The following is a 22,326-nucleotide window of genomic DNA, read 5'->3' on the forward strand; positions in this document are numbered from 1 at the left end:
AAAAACTGGCCAGGGCTCCTCTCCATATTCTAAAGCACAGAAAGAAAAGGGAGAGAGGAGGAGAGAGGGAAAGGAGAAGAAAGATGTAAATTCACTGAGAGGGAACTCAGAAGCTCCCTGGGCACCGCTATAGCGGATATCATAACATCCATTATGAGGTTTCTATTTGTGAACCACCTTTTTCTCCATGATGATGTATTCATAAGAGGAATAGAATTTTAAAGGACAGAAATACCTTTTTGTGAATCTAACTGTCCTCATAGAGGTCAGGCTGCCACTAGTGAGCCCTGTGACCTTGGATATGTCTCTGAGCCTCAGTTTCTCTGTGTGTAAAATGGATATAACCAGGCCTTCCAGCACCACCACCACCCCTCCCAATGTGGCCCTGTCAGGGTAGCCCATTGTTTTCAGGACATTGTGACTCAGCATGCTTTAGGCGACACAGCCATCAGGAGACACAGCCATATACCCACGGACAGCAGCCTCTGAAACTCGCTGTCATGTCTGTGACCAGACTCTGAGAACCTGTACACGAAGCAAACATGATTCAGAGAGGAAGGAAGAGTCAGTGGGGTGGGAGTGTCTACTTACCTGTCCCTGAGTCCCATCCTGGCCCCTTCTCCCCCAGCACTTTCCCTTTCTCTTTCTCTAAATCCACTTCCTCTTGCTCCTGGCTCCTCCCCATGGAATAACTGCCAAATAGCTTTGTTTTCTGTTTCAGAGTAAAGTCCTCCCCAGTGCAGAGAACTGCCTGGCTGGTGAGAGGAGCAGCCGTGACCACAGACGTGGTGGAGAGATGGCCCCCAGCAGCGACCTGCTTTCCTTCGTGAATCCGGTGAGTTCCAGGCAGTGGGCACAGGCGATGCTGCAGGGCTGACTGGCTGCCTTACAAGGAAGCCGCTCTGGGTCTCCTAGGAAACCAGACTGGGGTGGCAGAGGGTTCGTGGGGGGCTGACATGCCCGATGGGGCAATCCTGACACAACCTCTGCCCCAGGCCGGTCTCACCTGCCTCTCAGGACCCAGGGATGATAATTGCCCGCAGTGGTGCATTGAACAGATGGTGCTGAGCTCCCTCTGGGCGCCTGACCTGTCTTGGGTGCTGAGGGCAGAAGGGCACTGGTCAGCACCGGAAGAGTGGGGCTTTGTTGGGATGAAAGGGGAAGTCAGCAGGGCTTCCGGGGAGCCCAGCAGCCAGGCCTGGGCACTGACTTAGGAGATGGCCTCCCTGGGTTCAGCCGTTTCCTAGCTAGGTGACCTCAGGCGAGCTGCTTTTCCCTGTCTGGTCCTCAGTTTCCACATCTGTAAAATAGGGATAATCCTTGAGCCTCCTCCCAGGATTGGGGTAAGGATGGAGGTAGCATATCTAGGGCGTTTGAATGGTGCCTGGCACGTGGTGGGGGCTTTTGAAGTGTTGAGCATGATTAGGAGTCTGGGGCAGCAGGGAAGACCTCCTGAGGGGTGTCTGCTCCCTGGGGGTGAGCTATCAAGGGGCAGGTACAGGGTGTGTGCAGAGGGGCCCTCAGGGGAGTGAGGGAGGAGGGCTGCCCTGCAGTGTGGGATGCAAAGGGCTGCCTTTCCCACCGTTTGGCCTCATGTGTGGGCCCTGTCTGGGTGGCCGTGTTTAAACCCTCTGAGCTGTATTATCCCCATGCCATCCATGAGAACCTGAGGCTCAGAGACGATGAGGCCACTTACCAGATGTCCCAGATGGTGGAGAAGGAGGTGCCTTGATTTCCCCAGGAGGGAGGTGCCCACGGGAGAGCAGTAATGGGGGAGGCAGGCAGGTGGCAGCCCAGGCCCAGGAGGTCACTGAGCCCCGGCCCGGCCCGTGGAAGCCTCTCCCAGCCTCGGCAGTTTCCCAAGGGCCGGGAGGTGGATGACAGGGCCTGTCCTGGGTGGGGCTGGGGTAGGCGGTGGGCGGCAGCACAGCCTGAGGGGGAAGCGGCCTGGGCCTCACACTCCAACCGCCTCAGCAGGGGCCCTGGCATGGCCCTGGGCTCACCTTGAAAGGGCTCTGGAGATGGAGCTGCAGAAAGTGGGCCAGACCCCGTTGGTGCCTCAGTGTGTGTGGGGAGGAGGAAGGGGGGGGGGGGCGAGGCTCAGGGTCAGAAGTTGTCACCTTAGGCTCATTGTCTGTAAGATGGGGGATCCCAGACCTCCTTCTAGGCCCTGACACTTTCTTATCATGGTGACTGGTTTGTACTTTTCTGTCCTTGGGTTCAAAAGCTACTAGTGATTATACAAATCAGAGGGAAGCCCCGCAGGGGCAGCAAAGAGCTCAAACAGGGCCTTGGTGCCCTGGCAGGTGCTGCATTGGTTGGCGTGTCGTCCTGATCACCAAAAGGTTGTGGGATTGGTCCTCTATCTGGGTGCATTCCAGAAGCAATGGATCTCTCTCTCTCTCTCTCTCTCTCTCTCTCTCTCTCTCTCTCTTTCTCCTTTCCTCTCTAAAATTAAAAACCATATCATTGGGTGAGGATAAAACAAACAAACAAACAAAAACCCAACCAGGGCTTTGGTGTTAGACAAAAAGGACGGTGGGTGGAGTCCCTACAGGCGCCAGACACACCTGTCCACCCCACAGAGTCACTCACTCCCCGGTGACCCGGTGATTTCCAGCAGTCAGGAGTGACCTCCCTCTTCCTCCAAAGTGTGCCAGGAAGACCGCACAGCCTGGCTGTTCCGCTGACCAGCTGAACTCCATGAGGGTCTGCCTCGGGGGCCTCACCCCATTCCTTGCCCAAGCCCCGCCGGCCGCATCTGGCCCAGCCTCCTCAGAGGCCAGGGTGGGAGCTGGAACCACACGCAGGACAGGACTGGCTGTTTGGTTGGGGAGCCCTCAGGGAGCCAGGAGCCAGGATGTCTGTGCTTCATCCCGAGAAGCAGCCTGTGTGGGCTTCACAGCATGGGTGCTGGGATCCACACCCACTCTATGACGGACCAGCTGGGTGGCTTTGGGCACGTTACCAGACCTTCTGTGCTGTTTCCTCATCTGTCGAGGGGGCCCTGATAATGGCCAGGGCTGTTGCCAGGATAACTAGGAACAGCCAGGGAAATGGGCCCCAGAAGCTCCTCAGAACCCTTGGGGCAGCAGCCTCTTTGGCTGAAAGGCTCCCACCAGCCCCTGCAGTGAGAACTTTCTGGCCTGGGGCCTGGCTCTGCCGTCTGACCCTCCAGAGAGGAAGAGGAGGAAAGAGTCCTCAGCCTCCGGGCCTGGCCAGGAGCTGAGCGCAAGCTCTGACCCAGCAGAGGGGTTAATCCATCTCAATTAATTAATTCATCCTGATTAGAGCTGAGAGATTTCTGTCCCTTTCGATGAGAGAGTTGATGTCTACTTTGTCATAGTCTCTGCCATCTCTGCCACTCCCTATTGTCCCCTACCTGACAATCTCCCTCATACACATCACCTGCCTGGCTCTTACAAGCATTTCAGTTTTGTAGGGAGTTGGCTTAAAGGAGAAGTTAGAGAAGACGTTAACTACTAGAGAAATGTGAAGATTGACTAGGAGCTGCAAGTTATCTCCTAGGTTAATGCAGGTTAAGAGCACATCAGATAAAAGGCATCCTGGAGGTTAGCTTAAAAGTCAAGAAGAAATGAATTTTGGAATTTTGTTCAGAGAGACCAAGAGGGAAGGGGGTGGTAGAGACACCTACTATGTGCCAGTCTCTTCCCCAGCCCTTTTCTCACTAAATCATTGATCTTACCCAGAAGGTAAGATTTATTCCTATGTTACAGATGAGGAAACTGAGGCAAAAGAGGCTACATAAGCTTCCTGATGTCACTCAGGAGATGAGCAGCAGAATTAGGCTCCAAACCTGGATGATGCCTGGCTCTGAAACGATGCAAGCCTCACCATAACCATTGTTCCTTTCAAGTGGCCCGGGAAGGGACTCTGACAAAGTGGGCTCTATGGGGCCTAGGAGGCATGCAGACACCTCACTAGGGCCTCGGAGGTTGCCCAGGGCCTGGGGAGGGACTGGGGAGCAGGAGCAGGAGAGGAGGAGGCTGCCCGGAGGCTGCAGAGCATCCAGGACCAGGTGCTACCTGAGGTGGCTGGGAGGGCAAAGGTCACGGTCACACTGTTCTATGGTGGGGTGGGCAGGAGGCTGCCTTCTTCTTGGCCTTCTCAGGGGAGCAGAAGGTTTATCCTTTAGAATAGGCTGCTGGCCTCTTTGGTCCCTTGGGTTTCTGAGATTTGAATCAGGGCCCTGGGGCCTTTGTCAGGAGCCCCTCTCACTACCCTGGTTCCTCCCCCTCTCAGGGCCATGTTCATGCTACTTCTTCCTCCTTGAACCTGCTACTTCCCCTTCAGAGAGGTCAGCTCTGGGTTACTTCATCTCAGAGCCCAGTGGTCTCCTTATCAGTCTCAGAAGGAACGTGTAACTCCCCGAATTCAGGTCTAATTCCTCACAGGCAGGGAGATCCAAGAGACTGAGACTCCATATGCCCAATTCACAGCTGAATCCGGCCCCTGAGACATTGTCCGAAACACCAGGCCGGCCACTCGGAAGTGCCAGAGGGATCGGACAGAGGGAGCAGGGCCCTAACTGACTGCCTTCTTCTCCCTGCAGGTTGTCCCCCTCTCTAGGGCCACACCATGGGGCCTCCAGTATGGACATCAGATCACTGTCAAAGGGATGTTTCTTCAGTCCTGTGGAACCAGGTACCTGGAAGTGTTGTTTCTTTCCAGCCTTGACCCTTAGTGAAATGTCCACTGTCTGCTCAGGGTGGTTCACCCGACACTCTCCACGCTGCCTGTGCCTCGCTCAGGGAATGCTGGATGTGTAGGGCCTGGCCCCTATGAACACTGCATGGTACCCCTGCCCTCTGCTAGTAGAATCTGGACACCACTAACGTAGACTCCCCATAGACACAGGGAGAGCAGGAGCTCAGTCTAAGGCGAGCCCCGGGGCAGGTCAGGGCTAGGGTTGAATTTTGCACAGGAAGACCCAGAGATGCAAAATGACGCCTCCTTTATTTCCCATGATGGCCTTCATTCACGTCAAAGCCCTCATTTGGCTGTTGTGGAAATCTTTTTTATCTATATCTTTTTTAATTTAAAATCTTTATTGTTTAAAGAATTACATATGTCTCCTACGCCCCCCACATTGACCTCTTCCTAGCCACCCCCAACCTCCTGCACATGCCTTCACCCTCCTACTGTCTGTGTGCATTGCTTATGCTTATATGCACACATACAAGTCCTTTGGTTGATCTCTTACCCTCCTCCTACATCCTCCCCTGTGTTACCTCTGAGGTTTGACGGTCTGATCAATGCTTCTGTGTCTCTGGATCTATTTTTGTTCATCAGTTTATGTTCATTATATTCCACAAATGAGTGAGATCATGTGATATTTATCTTTCTCTGACTGGCTTATTTTGCTTAGCATAATGCTCTCCAGTTCCATCCATGCTGTTGCAAATGGTAAGAATTCCTTCTTTTTTACCGCAGCATAGTATTCCATTGTGTAGATGTACCACAGTTTTCTAATCCACTCATCTGTTGACGGGCACTTAGGCTGTTTCCAAATCTTACCTATTGTAAATTGTGCTGCTATGAACATAGGGGTGCATATATCCTTCTGATTGCTGTTTCTGATTTCTTGGGATATATTTCTAGAAGTGGGATTACTGGGTCAAATGGGAGTTCCATTTTTAATGTTTTGAGGAAACTCCATACTGTTTTCCACAGTGGCTGCACCAGTTTGCATTCCCACCAGCAGTGCACAAGGGTTCCTTTTTCTCCACATCCTCACCAGCACTTGTCGTTTGTTGATTTGTTGATAGACATTCTGATAGGTGTGAGATAGTATTTCATTGCCGTTTTGATTTGCATCTTCCTGATGATTAGTGACTTAGAGCATGTTTTCATATGTCTTTTGGCCTTCTGTATGTCCTCTTTTGAAAAGTGTCTATTTAGGTCCTTTGCCAATTTTTTGACTGAATTGTTTATCTTCCTTTTGTTAAGTTGTAAGAGTTCCCTATAAATTTTGGAGATTAAAGAATACCCTTCAACATTTCATGTAATACTGGTTTGTTGGTGATGAACTCCTCTAGCTTTTTCCTGTCTGTGAAGCTCTTATTCTCATCTTCAATTCTAAGTGATAGCTTTGCTGGGTAAAGTAATCTTGGTTGTACTTAAAATATTTAAATTTGCCATCAAATGCAATTTTTCAGAAATATATTTGTATTGATTTCAGAGGGTGAAGGAAGAGAAGAGAGAGAGAGAGAGAGAAATATCAACGATGAGAGAGAATCATTGATCGGCTGCCTCCTGCATGCCCCCTACCGAGGACTGAGCCCACAACCCAGGCATATGCCCTTGACTCGAATGGAACCTGGGAGCCTTCAGTCTCCAGGCCAATGCTTTATCCACTGAGCCAAACTCCCTAGGGCTCAAATGTAATTTGATCTCTTTCTGTTTCAAGTTCCTTCCTGGAAAATACTAAGTCATTTCAAAATACAAACATCTTCTCAGCACTGTTTCCCACCCAAGAGGGGACTTTGGGGAACAGGGAGGAGCTTGTACATCTTCCCAGAGGCTGGAGAGCCCTCTAATACTCGAGCAGGCCTGGCTGCCCTCTGCTGAGTTCCAGGTGGTGTGGAGGTGTGGGGCTCTTGCCTGATTTGGGTGGGGCTCTGCAGGAATTGAATAGAATGTCTATCTAGGGTCACCTCTGGGCTTGGTTCAGAGCCTGGCCCTGTGGGGGGTGCAGAAGACACCAAAGCGGGTGGGGGCTTCCCTGAGTGCTGTGCATTAGTTGGGGACACCAGAATGACCCCAAGAAGCAGGCTATGAACCATGCTCATGCTGAGCTCGGGGAAGGCAGGAGTAGACAGTGACTCCTCGGATTGGCACTGGTTTTAGGACAGGTGCCTGGGAAAGGGCAGAACAAACATTTATTGCGCCCCTTTCGTGAGCCTGGCTCCTTGGCAAGGTTCTTTTGTTCTAATTCCTCACCTTAGAGCCATAGCTATCCCCAAAGGAAGTTTTGAAGGTGAGGGCTTCCTTCTGGAGAAGGAATTAAAATTTACTTTTGTGGAGACTTCCTGAACACCTCATCAATCATCCCCAAAGGAAGGAAGTCAGCCCCACCCTGGGTGCTTTCATACCAGGGTAGTGTTTTCCAGGTCACCTCCAAAATCTAACAGTATGAGTTGGGGTCAGGGTGGGACACACACCAACCTCTGATGAGGGACAGAGACACATATCAGAAGTTCTCATGCCTGGAGGGCCCATATCCATCCCATGCCTCCCCTGTTAGACACCATCTTTGTAGGTAAACCCCCAAAATGTCACATGTTCTCTCCATTTGTTCTCTTCCTTCCCAAATGAGCAGCGTGGGCTGGCCTCTAACCAGTGCCCACTGGGCATGAGAGGCTCTTGCTTCTGAGCACATTCCTGGATTTGCATCTTCATGTAAAAGTAAAATCAGTTTCCAATACCTATGCATCCTGAGGCTAGAGTCAATATTCTCCTTTACCCCATTCCTGCTTATTTCTGGAAAGTCACGCTGGAAAGGGCAAAGTGCAATAATTACACAAAACACACTAAGCACAAATTAGGTAAACACAAAGGAGGGCAGCAAAGGGGATGGGTGCAAACCTGCCTCACAGGTTGTAGGCAAGTTGCCAGAAACTGCCAAGTCAGAGGCACCGGGCCCTCCTGCCCCTACCTTTGTCAATAAAGCAGAACACTGATTTCCGTCCACCTAGGTTCGCTGTGAACTTTCAGACCGGCTTCAGTGACAATGACATTGCCTTCCACTTCAACCCTCGGTTTGAGGAGGGCGGGTATGTGGTCTGTAACACCAAGCAGAAAAAATGGTCTAAGAAGGAGGAGAGAATGATGATAAATCCCTTCCAGATGGGAGTTCCTTTTGAGATCAGCTTCCTGGTGGAGAACTCTGGATTCCAGGTGAGCAGGATTCTCCTCTCTCCCTCCTGCTGCCTGTTCCCCTGCCCTATCAGGCCTGGAGAAAAGCCTGTAAATAATTACCCAAGCAATGCCATTATAAAGATAAGAGGAGGATACACACCTACACCTGCACCTACAGAGCACCTGTTACCAGGAAATAAGAGCTGATAAGTCCCCACCGGCTCTTTGGCCTCGGGTCCCAGGTGACTCCCATCCTCTGCTGCAGCCTTGTCCGCTCCAGGTCCTTGACAGCATCTGTTTTGGGTGATGCTGTGGCAGCCCTTCTGCAGGCCCAGGGGTGGCTCAGGGCTGCGGGGTGGAGTCACTGCTCTTGCAGGCAGAGCAGGGCTGCTGGGCCCGGGGAGAGGGATGGCTGTGTCTGTGCTTCCCTGTGTGAAGGGCGCTCCCAGGCCCTCAGTGTGCAACCTGAGGTCCCCTCTCCTCTGCTCCCATGAGCACTTCATGCCCATTGAAATGCGCACATTGAAATGGCATCCCAGGTGAGCTGAGAAAGACAAACCTAGAGCAAGGAACAAACAAGAACTCAGAAGCCAAAACTAGAGCCAAGTGGTGACTGGGTTTGGCTGCACTTTGGATCACATGCGTGTTCCTGTACCTGGGGCAGCTCTGAAGGCTGGGCCCCCACCTACAGGGCATGGAGGTGAAAACCAGACAGGCCTTAATTTCTAGAATCAGAGGTCCTAGTGCTCAGGTGTGCTCCCCGCCCTGGTCTGGGACCCCTCTCCTGGACTATGTGCTCCTGTTGACAGGTGATGGTGAATGGAAAGGACTTTACGAAGTACACACACCGCGTGCCCTTCCACCGCGTGGACACCATCTCCTTCACCGGTGGTGTGGAGGTGAAACAGATCAACTTCGAGGTTAGATTGTTTATCTGGCACTTGTCCCATCGTCTGGGTGCAGGGGCCAGTCTAGCTATGCCTAGGCCCTGTTGGGTGGGTCCAAAAGTTCCAGCCAATCTCTCACTCAGGTGACTCTAGGGACACACCTTTGGCTCCCCCATCCCACTCTTCCTGTGTCACTGTCTCAGTCCAGAGCACCTGCCTCAGCCTGACTCTTTCCACTCTTGCCTGTCCCTCTCTACTTCCACCCTGGTTAGGAGGCGATGTGGTTCCAGAAAGAACCCAGCTTGGGAATCACACTGAATCTAGCTCAGATCCCAGCTCTGCCATTGTCATCAGCTGTGGGATCTCAGTCAAGTGAGTCTGCCTCTCCCAGCCTCAGTTTCCTCATCTGTGCAAGGGGCATAGTCACAGCCTCCCCAGGAGGTCTGTGTGGGCTCAATGAGGTGATACATGTCAGAGATCACGAAATGGCCCCCATGGGCTCACACTAGGGTCTACTGGACCCTCTTTGTGTTTTCCCATTTTTGAATGTGTTGCCAACATGTACAAGGTCAGGAGCAGGTGTGCGTTGTGGAGCTGAGTGCTGGTGATGGCTGCACCACAGTGTGAAGGTACTAAATGCCCCTCCATTGTACTCGTGAAAATGGTGAAGGTGGTAAATTTTATGTGCATTTTACCAAAAATTTTCCAGGTCAGGTGATATCACATGGAAATCCGAATCTCTCCCTTTTTGTGAAAACTGGGAAGATTGGGGTATGCCTGGCCCACATTCCCACAGGGCCCCCAGGAACCTGGATTAGAGATGTTAGTTCCACTTTGGTATTTGAGTGTGCTCCTGAGATGGGAAAAGCACACAGTAGGCCCACAACAAATATGAGCTCCTCTCTCTTTGGTCCCATCTCTTACTCTCTCCCTCTCACCTACTCTGTCATTGCCTGCCTGGCTTTCTCCCTCTTCTCTGGGCCCTGCCTTTCCACTCCTCCTTGGCTCATTAAAGCTTCTCTTCACTCCATGTCGCCTTTTGTTTTAACAGGACACCCGTGCAGTCTCTGTACAGAAGATGATCTCTGAGGTGCAATGCAACCCCAGTCCCTTTGGGTCACCTGAGTCCGAAGACCAGAAACAAAAAGTGAGTTGAACATGGATAACTGTGAGGCTGAGCAGTCAGCAGGAAGGACAGGGGTCTGAGAGAGAGGCTACTTCCAGCCGCAGGCAGCAGGGCGTTTAAGCCCCATCATGTGCACCCAAGGTTCCCTATCTCCAACCACCAGGCACCCAGGCCCGGGACCTGGAGTCGCTCTTAGTCCTTCTCTCCCTTCCTTAATATCCCTCCAGGGCACCAAAGCCTCTCCTTCCTGAAGCCACTGCCTTGGTCCAGTCCATCGGACCCATCCCCCTCTCTCCCCTCACACCCACCCACTGTCACAGTGACCTTCCCATAAGCAAATCTTATCTCATTCTCTTCCTGCTTAAATCTCTTGAAGGCCCCAGGTTCAAATCAAGCTCCAACTCCCAAGCTGGATGTGCAGAATCCTCCCTAGTCTTGCCCAGCCCACCTGCCGGCCTCCCACCTCACCCACAAAGACCCTCCGTCAGCCTCCACTGCTCACTCCAGGCTCCTTCCGGCCACCAAGCTTTTGCGTCTGCTGTCCTGGTGCCCAAAGTATCCTTCGCCACCTCACCCCAGCCAACCCCTAACTGCCCTTCAATGCTCTGCTGAAATGTGGCTCCTCAGGGGTACCTTCCCTGCCTGGCAGGTTGCTGGATGCCCCACCCCTCCCTGATCTGATGGACTTTCAACAGCTCTGTGTACGCCAGTCACCATGTCCAGTTATAACTGTACTTACATGTCTATCTCCGTCATTCCACCCGCTCTTTCCCCCAAACCATAAGCTTGGAATAGTGACTTGTCCCTTTCTGTATTCCCAGCACTTTGCAGGGAAAAGAACAGAGGCCAAACCCAAGTTGGGAGCCAGATTTTGCCAGCCCCCACTTAGGCCTGGCTGAGTGCCTTCCTGGTTCCCCCTGAGAGAAGAAAACATGGCTCAGTCCCTTCAGCAGCCTTCCCCTGGGAACAGGTGTGCCCTTCACTCACTGCCATGTCCCTGACCCTTAGCCCTACCTCATGTACTTTGTCATCCAGGTGCCCAATCATTGTTGCCCAAAATCTCATGAAGCTGGAGGCCCCAGAGCAAAACACAGAGACTGTAAGACAGGCTGTGCTCAGGCCTCCACTAAAGAGCCGGCACTAAGATGAGAAATGCACTCAGAGGCCCACAGCAAATATGAGCTCCTCTCTCTTTGGTCCTCATCTCTGTTATTTTCTCCCTCTGGCCTACCCTGTCTGAACCTGCCTGGCTGGCTTCCTCCCTCTTGTCCTGGCCCCTGCCTTTCCATTCTTCCTTGGCTCATTAAAGTTTCTCTTCACCCCATAGCACCTTTTGTTTTCACATGACACCGGTGATGTTCCTGTGGTGCAAAAGGTCAGACTACTTCTGACCTATCCGAGCCCAAGGAGCAGAAAGCAGAAATAAGTTAAACGTGGAGAACCTGGGAGGCTGAGCAGTCAACAGGAGGGACAGAAGGTCTGAGAGAGAGGCTAGTTCCATCGAGCAGGCGGCGAGGGCCTACAGGCTCCTACATGCCCACCCAAGGTTCCCTATCTCCATCCACAAGGCACCCAGGTGCCACAACCTTTTTCAGCAAGGATTCAGGATCTGGTGAAGGGGCTGTGCATAAATGGATAGACTAGACAAGAAATGTAAATTTAGAATGCATGGGAGAACCAGGCAGAAACCTTACTCTCTAGTGGAGTGGCTCCCTGAATCTCTGGACCCATAGCTTTTTATTTACTAGAATATACATTTTACCTTTAGCAAAGCAAACAGACATCAATGGTAAGGTTTGGTAAACAATAAAAGGATTATCTTCTTAGAGGACTGCCTTCAGCCATTCAGCCAAACAGCAGGTAATAATATACTGATTCTCAGCCCTTGCTGAATATCAAAGTCCATCAGCCTTCTGATGGACTTCTGGCATTTATATGTTAACTATTTTTTAATCTTTGCCCCCAGCACCCAGGTCCCTGATCTGGGAGGCATCTTCCATTCTTCCCTCCCTTCCTTAATATCCCTCCAGTGCACCAACACCTCTCCTTGCTGAAGCCACTGCCTTGGACTAGGCCACCTGATTCCTCACTCCTCACCCCCTCACACCGACCCACTGCCACAGTGACCTTTCCAAAAGCAAATCTAATGGCATCTACTCCCTCCTTACAAATGCTAAAAGCCCCAAGCTCAATATGGCTCCAGTCCCCCAGCTGGAGGAGCAGAATCCTCCCCAGTCCTACCCAGCCCACCTTCTGGCTTCCCACCTCACCCACAAAGACCCTCCGTCAGCCTCCACTGCTCACTCCAGGCTCCTTCCGGCCACCACGCTTTTGCATCTGCTGTCCTGGGGCCGAAAGGACCCTTTGCCACCTCACCCAGCCAACCCCTAACTGCCCTTCAATGCTCTGCTGAAATGTGGCTCCTCAGGGGCAACTTCCCTGCCTGGCAGGTTGCTGGATGCCCCAGCCCCTCCCTGTCTCAATGGACATTTCACAACTCTGCACGCCAGGCATCATGTCCTGTTGTTACTGTATTTACACGTCTGTCTCCATCACTCCACCAGTCCTTGCCCAAACCCGTGAGCTTGGAATTGTGACTTGTCCCTTTGTGTATCCCCAGCTCTTTGCACAGTGCCTGGAGTGCAGTAGGGACTGGATCAATGAATGAGGGGTGTGGTTTGCAGTCAGTAGAAGGGGAGACCAGTCAGGGATAGCAGACCAGTCTGCTGGGTGGGGAGGGGCCTCGGGCAGGAACAGGAGCAGGGCCTGGCCCTTCCTTGGCCACTTGAGCAGTGGGGGCAAGGGCAAGGGTGCCTCCCTACCCAGCTTCCTGTGGCTCATCACGGTGCATGGTTGGGCCCCTGTCACCTGCCACACTGACCTTAGGATGGTGGAGCTCCAGGGAGCCTTTGCAGGGCAGCCCGACTTTGGCCCTGGCCTTGGGCGGACAGGGTATGCTGATACACCCAGACCCAACTGGGCACCATTTTGTATTTGATCCCTTGCTACCCTGACAGGCAAAATAGGACACGGCTAGTAATGGTTTTGCCCCTGGCAGCTGAGGTGAACTGTATGTTCTATGTCAGACACATCCTTCTCGCTCTCTAGAGGAGCCAGCGGGATGTCCCCTCTCCTCCACACGCCCCCTCCCTGTTTTTAACCATAGTTACCTGGATGGTGGGTGAGCATCTGGGCACCACAGGCTCAGGGAGGCTTGCTTGGGAGCAGGAAGGAAGCGAGCGTGAGTCTGGGAGGCATTTCTGACCAGCGTTTCGGCTGTCATCTACCTGTCCAGTGGCACCAATATTAACCACCATTTTTATTTTTCGTCCCCTTCAGCCTCCAAGTTATTGGCAGGCCATCGCGGCTCCCATTGTAAGTCTCTTGCTCTCTCTTTGGAAACTCTTCATTTTGGTCCTTCCTGTGGGTTAAAAGGAGGAGGCAGGGCCAGGCATTAGGCCTCTGCCACAGGGCGACTGGCACAGCTGAGGCCAGACCCCTGGGCTACCCTCCTGACCGCGGTGGGGGTGGGGGTATGAAGGGGGGCAGGGGTGGTTGGCTGGGCTGATGAATTATGAAACAAGCTGAATTGCCCAAGCCCCTGCCAGTTTGTGGACACGATGGCCCGGAATTACGTCTTCCTGCAAAGTGAAACTATGCTAGAGAAATTCCCCTGAGAAGGATGATGGGCCAACAGGCAATTTTCAGAGTCTGGTCTGGGCTCCTGAGAGGGTTCCCCACCTGCAGCTGCTGGGAGGGTGTGTGTTCAGTGGTGCCCTCTGGTGGCAGATGGATGTCTTCCCGCTGGTGAGAGCAGGTTAAAAACCCCATTTCTTTCTTCCAGACACAAATGGTCATCCACACAGTACAGAGCACCCTTGGACAGATGTTCCCTGTAAGTCTGCAAGCTCCAATCAGCGCACAACCCCGCTCCCTCCTGCTGGTACAAGTCGGCCGGGAGCCCTGGAGTTAGGGGAGCTGCCTGTGGAGGGGCTGAGGGCAGGTGGCCAGGATGGGGTCTGGGACAATGGCAGGAAGTTGCACCAAGGCTGACAGGAGAGGGAAGGCGAATGGGAGAATCCAGGGGCGGAAGCCTCACATTGGAGCAACCCCTCTAGAGTGTGTGCGGGCCTGAGTGCAGGCGCAATCCCACACTGAATTTCCTGGTCTCTTTTCAACAGAATTCCGTAATCCCTCGGATGGCATACTACAGCCCTCCTGGGGGCCACCATCTTGAAACAGTATAGGCCAACCCCCTCCTTTGAATTAGCCAATTGCGAAAGACTGTGCGCCTGAGCTCCAATCAAGAGATGCGTCAGGGATTACAGAACCGAGCAGACCACCTGCTTGGTGTGCGCCCGCTTCCAGACCTTGTGTGCATACCCTTCTGCATAGAAGTAAAGATGTTTGCTTTGCTGCCTGGCTCCCGAGTATGTTTTGTGTTCTACCAGAACCTCTGAATTGGGGGCTTTGCCTTATTTCTAACAGGCATAAATACTAATACAGTAGAACCTCGGTTCTCAAACTTAAATCATTCTGGAAGGCTGTTGGAATAGCGATTTATTAAAAAACCGAATCAATTTTCCCATTAGACACAATGTAAATTGAATTAATTCATTCCAGATCCGCAAATGATTCTCTGTTTTAACCTTTCTTTTATACAGTACATGTCTAATGTACGGTTTAATCTATGAACTAACACTTCTTTTCTTTAATGTATCTAACCCCCTAATCACGTTCAGCACTTGTTTTAGGGGTGTCTTTCCGGAAGTCAGCATGTTGCATCTTCACTTTTTCACTTATCACTGCCTCAGAAATGCTGTCACTGACTAACTGCTTTTCATTTATCCAAATCAGCAAAAGTTTACTTCTACTTCTTCAACTGCCTTTCATCATGTTTTTTTTCCACAGGCTTAGCAACATTAACACTCTTGATGGCCTCTTAATGTTTTAAAATGGTCCTAATCATCCATTTCACCAGCTAGGAAAGAAAAAAAAATGCCCACAAAAATATTCACAGCACGATTTCTTGAGAGGTTAACAACAGGAGGTTTAGGGGGAAACTGAACCTCATTCTCTCCTTTGTTTGTGACCTAAGAGATGCTTTTTGTCATGCTGAGACCTCAGGGTTGTCAGGTTGAGAACCAAATCTTATTCAACAGGAAGACATTTTTTCCCTGAACATCTTGGGTAGAGAACTGAATTCCTCTAAGACCTCTGAGAAGGTCTGATTGTATTGCATTGCTTCATCTACACCAGAGGCCTGATGAACCACATCTGTCTCCCTACAGTCACCAGGCACCTCTTGTTGGAAATGCTCTTCACCAGTGTCTCGGGGATAAAATAGACGCTCGAAAATGGATCGACAGGGCACTCTACCTCTGCAGAAGGGTGCAATGCCCCAGCAACAATACGGTGGGCAAGCACAAAGAACAGGCAGTCTGTCTCCTTTGATCCCTGACGTGTTACTGCGCCACACCCTGATTGGCTTAAGGGCGTGGTTTCACAATCCATCACGAATGTCTCACTTCAGAAGGGCAGCCCAAGTTACAAGTGGGGGCCATGTCCAAGGTCTGCCCGGAAATGGTGCAAAACTATGTCTTGTCTCCTACAGGAATGTCTGCGGTTTTGACTACCTTAGACTTGAACTGTCTGCCAGGAAATGGGGGAGAGCTATGCCTTTGTCTTTCGAGGAAGGGAGGCCTGGGTGGATTTGAGAACAAAATAAAGGGTTATAAAAAAAAAGAAATGGACTGAATATCTGAACTATAGCTTTGATAGGAAAAACTTCCTAATTCTTACATCTCCGTCCCCTCATCCCAGAGTGTCGGGCTCTCGCACGTTCTCCAGGACACTGGGGTCCAATGCCAGACTTTGCTCCTCTGACCCCAGCTTTCTGATTTTGGCCACTCTCTTTAGGGGGACACAGTGTCATCATCACTGAGGAGGCTAAGGCCAGGGAGCTAGTCCTATGGCTGGGAGGCCCGAGATGGTAGATTTCACTAGTTTACCTCTCCTCCTGCCTGTCACCCTGTGCTGTGCTCTCCACATGGATGGAGAGCCTCCCCTTAGGACCTTCTGGAGCCAATAAAACCCCTTGAAAAATCAGCCTGGCATCCTGCTTCCAGAGTTCCCCACAGCCACACTAGGGGCGTGAGGAAGGCCCAGGACCTCAAGATATTTTGGGGACCTTGAGAAGAGAGGAATTCACCCAAATCTATAGGTATCCCAGGTGAAATCTGATGGTACGTCCTTGGTTGGGCTGCCTGGCTTCAGAAATATTCTAAAAAGTCCCATCAGAGATTCCTTATGAAAAATTCTAGCACCCTCTGGATATCAGATTCTAGTCCTGTTAATTGTCCTTGAGATTTTTATCTTCTACCTGTACACTGGCCCAGATCCTGAATTCTTCTAGTTTCCCCCAACATTTGACTACAACTCTCCAAACCAACGTTTCCAATTTCCACCCCCACTCCTCCGACTCGGAATCCTGGAGAACGAACACTGCCCTTTTCCTGAAGCCACGGAAGCTGAAGCTGGACAACTTGATATAAACTTCAGAGAAGTCAGCACAGCACATGTATGGACAATCCTCGAGTCTAGAGACAGTCACACTGCAAACTAAGAGCAGCTGTCGGCATTGCCAGTGCCTGCCCTCTCTCCATCTAAACACGCTGGAGCCACACAGCTAGGCATCGTCTTCACTGGCTGACTCCAGACTCAGAGTGGGTGCACAGTCTTCTCCCAGCGTTAACCTGTGTTTCCACAGAAACGCCTTAGGAAACACCCGATAGCCTTAGCCATAGTCCTAGTTTTTGGAACCCAACTGCATACCTGCGCCCTAAACTGACCTATGGTCAGGACCAAGAGACGCGTTCCTTGAGATGGAGCAATCTACCTGCTTAACTTCTGAGACTTCCCCGGAAAGTTTCAAAGGCAGGACTGAAGGGGCACAAAAACTCCCCACCCTCCAACTATGTGTCTTTGGCATATGTATTATTTAAACTGGTTATTTTTAAGACGTAGAAAATTCAGGAATATTTTTAAACCTCCTCTGCCCTCCAACTGCTTAAGAGAATTAGGATAGGGAGGAAGAGAGCTCTTACCAAAGACGGCCTCTATTTATACTAGAAAGACTTCTCTGCCTGGCGTGGCAAACGTGGTTAATCAAACATTTGTTCTTCCCATCTCCCTGGGAATTGTCTTCCTTCCCTGGGAAGTCCCAGGACCTACCCCTACCCCTGACCTTAGGGCAGCGTATGAGCCTCAACTGTCTGACTGCCTGTGGGCCTCAGATTCTTATTGAGCCCTTGTACATGCAAAATTGTATTTGGTTTTTCTCCTGTTGATCTGTCTCACATCAATTTAATGATAAGGTAGAGGAAAAATGTTCCCTCTCTGACATGTCACTTCCATCTATCCACAAATCTTTTTTCAACTTACAAAACTGAAACCCTGTAGCTATTAACAAATCATTTCCCACTCCCTCCAGTGCCTGGAAAGCACCAGTCTACTTCCTTTTCTATAAGTTTGACTGCGCCAGGGACCCCATAGGAGAGGAGCCATCCAGTATTTGTCTTTTGTGTCTGGCTTATTTCACTTAGCGTAGAGCCCTCCAGGCTCATCCGCGATGTAGCATGAGTCAGCACTTCTCTCCTTCTTGGAGAGCCCAGGTGGGTGAAGAGGGCAAAGCGAGTCAAGTCACAGCCGCAAAGCTGGTGAGAAGGGTGTCCTGCTGGGCATCGACCATCAGCACACAAACCAGTTTTAAAATGTCACATTTGCCTGGCGGGTGTGGCTCAATGGTTGAATATCGACCCAGGAACCAAGAAGTCACTGGTTCCATTCCAGGTCAGAGGCACATGTCCGGGTTGAGAGCTCAGACCCCAGTGGGGGGTATGTGCAGGATGCAGCCGATTGATGTGTTTCTCTGTCATTGATGGTTCTGTCTATCTCTCTACCTTCCTCTTTCTCTAAAAATCAATAAAAACATATTTTTAAAGTCACATTTGATATCATATCTACTGAAGATGTGGGCATCTTTGATGTCAAATCTAGATTCCTGGGTGTTGAGATGGAGAAGGTGCAGCTCCATATTCAGGATTTACTTGAGATGACATCTCAAGGAGTAGCTTTAAGGGAAATGTTTGATGAGGTTAAAGTGAATGTAAACTTTTGCATATACCTGCTGAACAAGAAATTCCATGACCCAACTGTTGTGGCTCAGTGGTTGAGCATCGACCTATAAACCAGGTGATCAGGGTTTGATTCCTGGTCAGGGCACATGCCCAGGTTGTGAGCTAGATCCCTAGTTGCAGGAGGGGCATGCTGGAGGTACCCAATCATCCTTCATCATTGATTCTCCTTCATCATTGATGTTACAATCTATCTCTCTCTTCTCTCCCTTTCTCTCTGAAATCAATAAAAATATATATTTTTGAAAAACCCCGAAATTTCATGGAAAGTGAAATGCCTGTGGAAATTTCATAGATTTTGTATCACCTGGATTAAGAAATAAATCTGTCGCCCTAGCCAGTTTGGCTCAGTGGATGAAGCGTTGGCCTGTGGACTGAAGGGTCCTGGATTCCATTCAGGCCAGGGGCACATGCCTGGGTTTCCCCGCTCGATCCCCAGCAGGAGGCGTGCAGGAGGCAGCTGATCAATTATTCTCTCTCATCATTGATGTTTCTGTCTCTCTCTACCCCTCTCCCTTCCTCTCTAAAATCAATAAAATAATTTTAAAAAAGATAAATGAATCTGTTCAGTATTTTTGTTTTTAAACATGATTGCAATCACTGCTTACAAAAATGTCATATTTTTAGAAAAGAAGACCCAAACTGGTCAGAAGAATGTACCTTTTTGGTCACTTGATACTACAGCACAGTGATACACAAAATGAATGACTCTAAACACTTCCACATACACTGTGGAATAGGTACTCTGATTTAAAACTTAGAGCATTCTGTGATTTGTTTTAAAGTAAGGAAAAAATGAATTAACTGACTAGCGGCAAATGTGTAAGCCTGTTTTCTTATGAAAAACATTTGTGTCCCATTTGAATGATGTAATTCTTCGTAGGTTTTTTTTTTTAATCTGTGGAGAAATGGAAACCTAATTATTTGCAATGAGTCACTTACACAGGTGAAACAGCTGTGTGACGGCCATCCAGATCAAGTTCCAGAACTTCTCCCGCTGCCGGAAGACTGCCCGCCCAGCTTCATTGTCCAGCCTGAGGCCACGGAGGCTTCCTGTGTCACAGCTCCTTCTGGTTGCTGGGCCTTCCATGGTACGAGCACCATCACCTGTTCCTTCTTTCTCCTGCTCGTGCACACTTGTGTGGTTTCCCGTTTGGAGCTATGGGAGTGAAGCAGTCCTGAATGTCTGTTCTCATCTCTCTTGAGTTGTTTTCCCACGTTGTGCTATTTCCCACTCCAATCTGCAAGGAATGAGAGTTCCCCTGGATCCATGTCCCCATCAGTGATGACCTTGTCCCTGGTGTCCCCGCTGCTGGAGAGGATAGCAAAGAATTGTGCTGCTGTTCCCTCTGCCCCCCTTAACCCGATTAAATTCCAGTTGATTCAGTGATATACTAGGCAGGAGGGTGGCAGGCGGGGACACGTGACCTCGGTTTACGGGAGCATCTGAAAGAAGTCAATCTTTGCAAATTCTGGTGCATCTAGACAAGGCTCAGGAAGGAAGAGAGGTACAGACAGACCTATGTGTGACCCTGGGCACCTTCTGCCCACATGGCGCCTATCTGACCCTTAACTGTTCATTCAGGCTTGACTGGTAGCTCATTGGTTTTCTCTCTAGCACATCGCAGGGACCTGCTTGACTTCAGGTAAGTTCATTATCGCCGTGGCTCTCCTCTCCTCCACACTCCCCAACCCAGCCTATCCTGTTCATCTCCGCTTAATCATTTCCCTTAACTAGGTGCTGAGGCCAGTTCATGGCAATTTATTTACTGTAACCCTGACCTCCATGTCATTTGGAGTATTTCATAGATTTTTATTGATTTCAGAGGGGAAGGGAGAGGGAGAGAGAGAAAGAAACATCAATGATGAGAGAATCATTGATCGGCTGCCTCCTGCACACCCCCTATTGGGGACTGAGCCCGCAACCCAGGCATGTGCCCTTGACTGGAATCAAACTCAGGACCCTTCAGTCCGTAGCCCAATGCTCTATCCACTGAGCCAAACCAGCGAGGGCACCTCTCCCTATTCTGAAGCCCAAAAAGAAAAGGGAGAGAGGAGGGGAGCGAGAAGAGAGAAGAAAGAGATACATTCCCAGAGCGGGGCCTCAGAAGCTCCCAGGGTACCCGATAATAGGGATATCACATCCTCCATGATGAGATTCTCTATTTGGAAAACACTTCTTTCTACATGACACCTTTATATGAGGAGAGAAATACCTTTTTGCGAATCTAACTGTCCTCGTAGAGGTCGGGCTGCCACGAGTGAGCCATGTGACTTTGGACATGTCCCCTAGCTTCTCTGAGCCTCAGTTTCTCTGGGTGTAAAATGGGTATAACCAGGCCTTCCAGCACCACCACCACCCCTCCCTGTGTCCCTGTCAAGCAGCCCATGTTTTCTGGACATTGTCACTGAGCATGCTGTACAAAAACCGGACACGACACAATTCCATCTTGGGTGGCGCACAGGAGGAGAAGCGAAGGAAAGGTCAGGGGAGTGGGAGTGTCTACTTTCCTGTCCCTGACTCCCACGCTCGCCCCTCATCCCCCAGCACTTTCCCTTTCTCTTTCTCTAAACCCTCTTCCTCTTGCTCCCGGCTTCACTTACCACACCGCCCAACTTTCTTTTGGTTTCTATTTCTTTATCAAATCCTCCCCAGTGCAGAGAACCACCTGGCTGGTGAGAGGAGCAGCCGTGACCACAGACGTGGTGGGAGATGGCCCTCAGCAGCGACCCGCCTTCCTTCGTGAACCCAGTGAGTTCCAGGCTGTGGGCACAGGCGATGCTGCAGAGCTGACTGGCTGCCTTGCCAGGGAAGCCGCTCTGGGTCTCCTAGGAAACCAGACTGGGGCGGCAGAGGGTTCGTGGGGGGCTGACATGCCCGATGGGGCAATCCTGACACAACCTCTGTCCCAGGCCGGTCTCACCTGCCTCTGAGGACCCAGGGATGGTAATCACCGCAGTGGTGCATTGCACAGATGGTGCTGAGCTCCCTCTGGGCACCTGTCCTGTCCTGGGTGCTGAGGGCAGAAGGGCACTGGTCAGCACCGGAAGAGTGGGGCTTTGTTGGGATAAAGGGAAAGTCAGCACGGCTTCTAGGGAGCCCAGCAGCCAGGCCTGGGCACTGACTTAGGAGATGGCCTTCCTGGATTCAGCCATTTTCTAGCTAGGTGACCTCAGGCGAGCTGCTTTTCCCTGTCTGGGCCTCAGTTTCCACATCTGTAATATAGGGGTAACCCTAGCCTCAGAGCCCTTAGCCTGATCCACTCTGGGACGCAGGACATTCTGAGGTTTCTGGGGGTGGACAGATAAGGGGCTCGGTGTAAAACGCTTGTCTGTTGTGTGCACCTGTAAATACTGTACATAAGAGTGTCTGTTAATGGCTCTTGTGTTTCTCTTTGAGGCTCAGTTTAATTTGTTTAAAGATGGGGGCGTATCCCACTCAGCTGGGGGTCCCCCTGCTTGTGGAGGACTGAACCCTTAGCTGGGATTGCAGGAGCTTCCCAGTGGCTGCCAAGAGTTCTTTATCTCAGGGACCCTCCCTGCTCTCCCTCTCAAGGCATCCGCTGCCCAAAACGCTTAGCCAGTGTAAGAAAATCGGTCTGTTCTGTTTGAGAACTCCCTGCGCGCTCCTGTCTGTCTATAGTGTAACTTTGATTACAGAATTCTTTGCTTAGTTTCTCATCTTTTGGGGAGTCAGCTGGCTGTTCGCTGTTGAATCCTCTGTCTCTGCTGTTGGAGCTTCGTGCCATTCAGGCCTTAGAAAAGGTCACTTGCTGCGCCAGTTGGTATGAAATAAGATTCTAAAGCTAAAGTCCCCGTCCCTCCTTTTGAGTACTCATTGTTTTACTTTAGTGATTATTTTTGTTTCTGTTTTGAAATGGGATAAGATCTCTTTTGATATACAGGCTTTCATGTAGTTACATCATAAGGATTCTAATCAGAAAGAAAAATATAGGGAATAAATCTTTTAAATGCCCCAAGGGCCGGAGCTACAGAAGTACCCTCAAGCAGGCTGCCAAAGCTGCAGCGGGGGCCACTCCCATCATATATATATCTCCTATGTAATGAAAGCCTAATATGCTAAGTGTCTGGTTGACCAGTCAGCCGTTCAACCAATCAAAGTGTATTATGCTAATGATATGCTAAGGCCACTCAACTGCTCGCTATGATGTGCACTAATCACCAGGGGGCAGAAGCTCCGACTGGTAGGTTTGCTTGCTGCTGGGGTTCTGGCCGA

At 50.7% G+C, this 22,326-nt stretch overlaps 1 protein-coding gene across 1 annotated transcript; it reads left to right on the top strand.

Moving 5' to 3' along the window:
* The first annotated feature begins 661 nt into the window (after nucleotides 1-661).
* LOC307115286 (galectin-9-like) lies at nucleotides 662-14,274 on the top strand. The gene is made up of 8 exons (XM_079798457.1): nucleotides 662-835; nucleotides 4,574-4,665; nucleotides 7,719-7,920; nucleotides 8,691-8,801; nucleotides 9,820-9,915; nucleotides 13,234-13,269; nucleotides 13,739-13,789; nucleotides 14,076-14,274. Exons 1-8 carry the CDS (start codon nucleotides 797-799, stop codon nucleotides 14,139-14,141), a joined length of 693 nt encoding a protein of 230 aa, XP_079654583.1. The 5' UTR covers nucleotides 662-796; the 3' UTR covers nucleotides 14,142-14,274.
* Nucleotides 14,275-22,326: the final 8,052 nt, after the last annotated feature.

The sequence above is a fragment of the Cnephaeus nilssonii genome, assembly GCF_951640355.1.
Source record: "Cnephaeus nilssonii genome assembly, chromosome: 19".
Taxonomy (NCBI): domain Eukaryota; kingdom Metazoa; phylum Chordata; class Mammalia; order Chiroptera; family Vespertilionidae; genus Cnephaeus; species Cnephaeus nilssonii.

Coding starts and splice junctions, on each gene's coding strand:
- LOC307115286 (XM_079798457.1), top strand. CDS start 797: ATGGCCCCCAGCAGCGACCTGCTTTCCTTCGTGAATCCG. Junction 8,802..9,819: donor TGAAACAGATCAACTTCGAG/GTTAGATTGTTT, acceptor TTGTTTTAACAG/GACACCCGTGCAGTCTCTGT. Junction 13,270..13,738: donor AGGCCATCGCGGCTCCCATT/GTAAGTCTCTTG, acceptor TCTTTCTTCCAG/ACACAAATGGTCATCCACAC.